The 244-nt window shown below is 47.5% G+C and overlaps 1 protein-coding gene across 1 annotated transcript in view; it reads left to right on the top strand.

The window, feature by feature from the left end:
• The window catches only part of EMH_0063130 (DNA/pantothenate metabolism flavoprotein domain-containing protein, putative), a gene marked incomplete at both ends in the record, with an annotated part of 3,768 nt that extends 3,529 nt beyond the window's left edge, over nt 1–239 (top strand). Inside the window, one exon of the mRNA XM_013501605.1 lies at nt 162–239. Within this exon, the coding sequence (XP_013357059.1) occupies nt 162–239 (78 nt within the window). The remainder of the gene's footprint in view (nt 1–161) is intronic.
• Between the last annotated feature and the right edge of the window lie 5 nt (nt 240–244).

Below are 244 nucleotides of genomic sequence, written 5' to 3'. Positions count from 1 at the left end.
AGATAGATAGATAGATAGATAGATAGATAGATAGATAGATAGATAGATAGATAGATAGACAGACAGACAGGCATATACGGGGGCTCAGATGCTAGGCACTCGTCCCCCCCAAACGGTTGCTGCTGTACAGTGTGTTTGCTGTTGTGCTGTGTTTGTCGCAGCACGGGACGATTGAGGCGCGTCTGGCTAAACAGCTGGAGAAGCTGCAAACGATGAAGCTGAAGGAAGCTTTTCTATGAGCAGC

Source organism: Eimeria mitis, genomic scaffold (assembly GCF_000499745.2).
Source record: "Eimeria mitis Houghton genomic scaffold, Emh_scaff72, whole genome shotgun sequence".
NCBI lineage: Eukaryota > Apicomplexa > Conoidasida > Eucoccidiorida > Eimeriidae > Eimeria > Eimeria mitis.
This window is presented reverse-complemented; position numbering and strand designations above follow the sequence as displayed.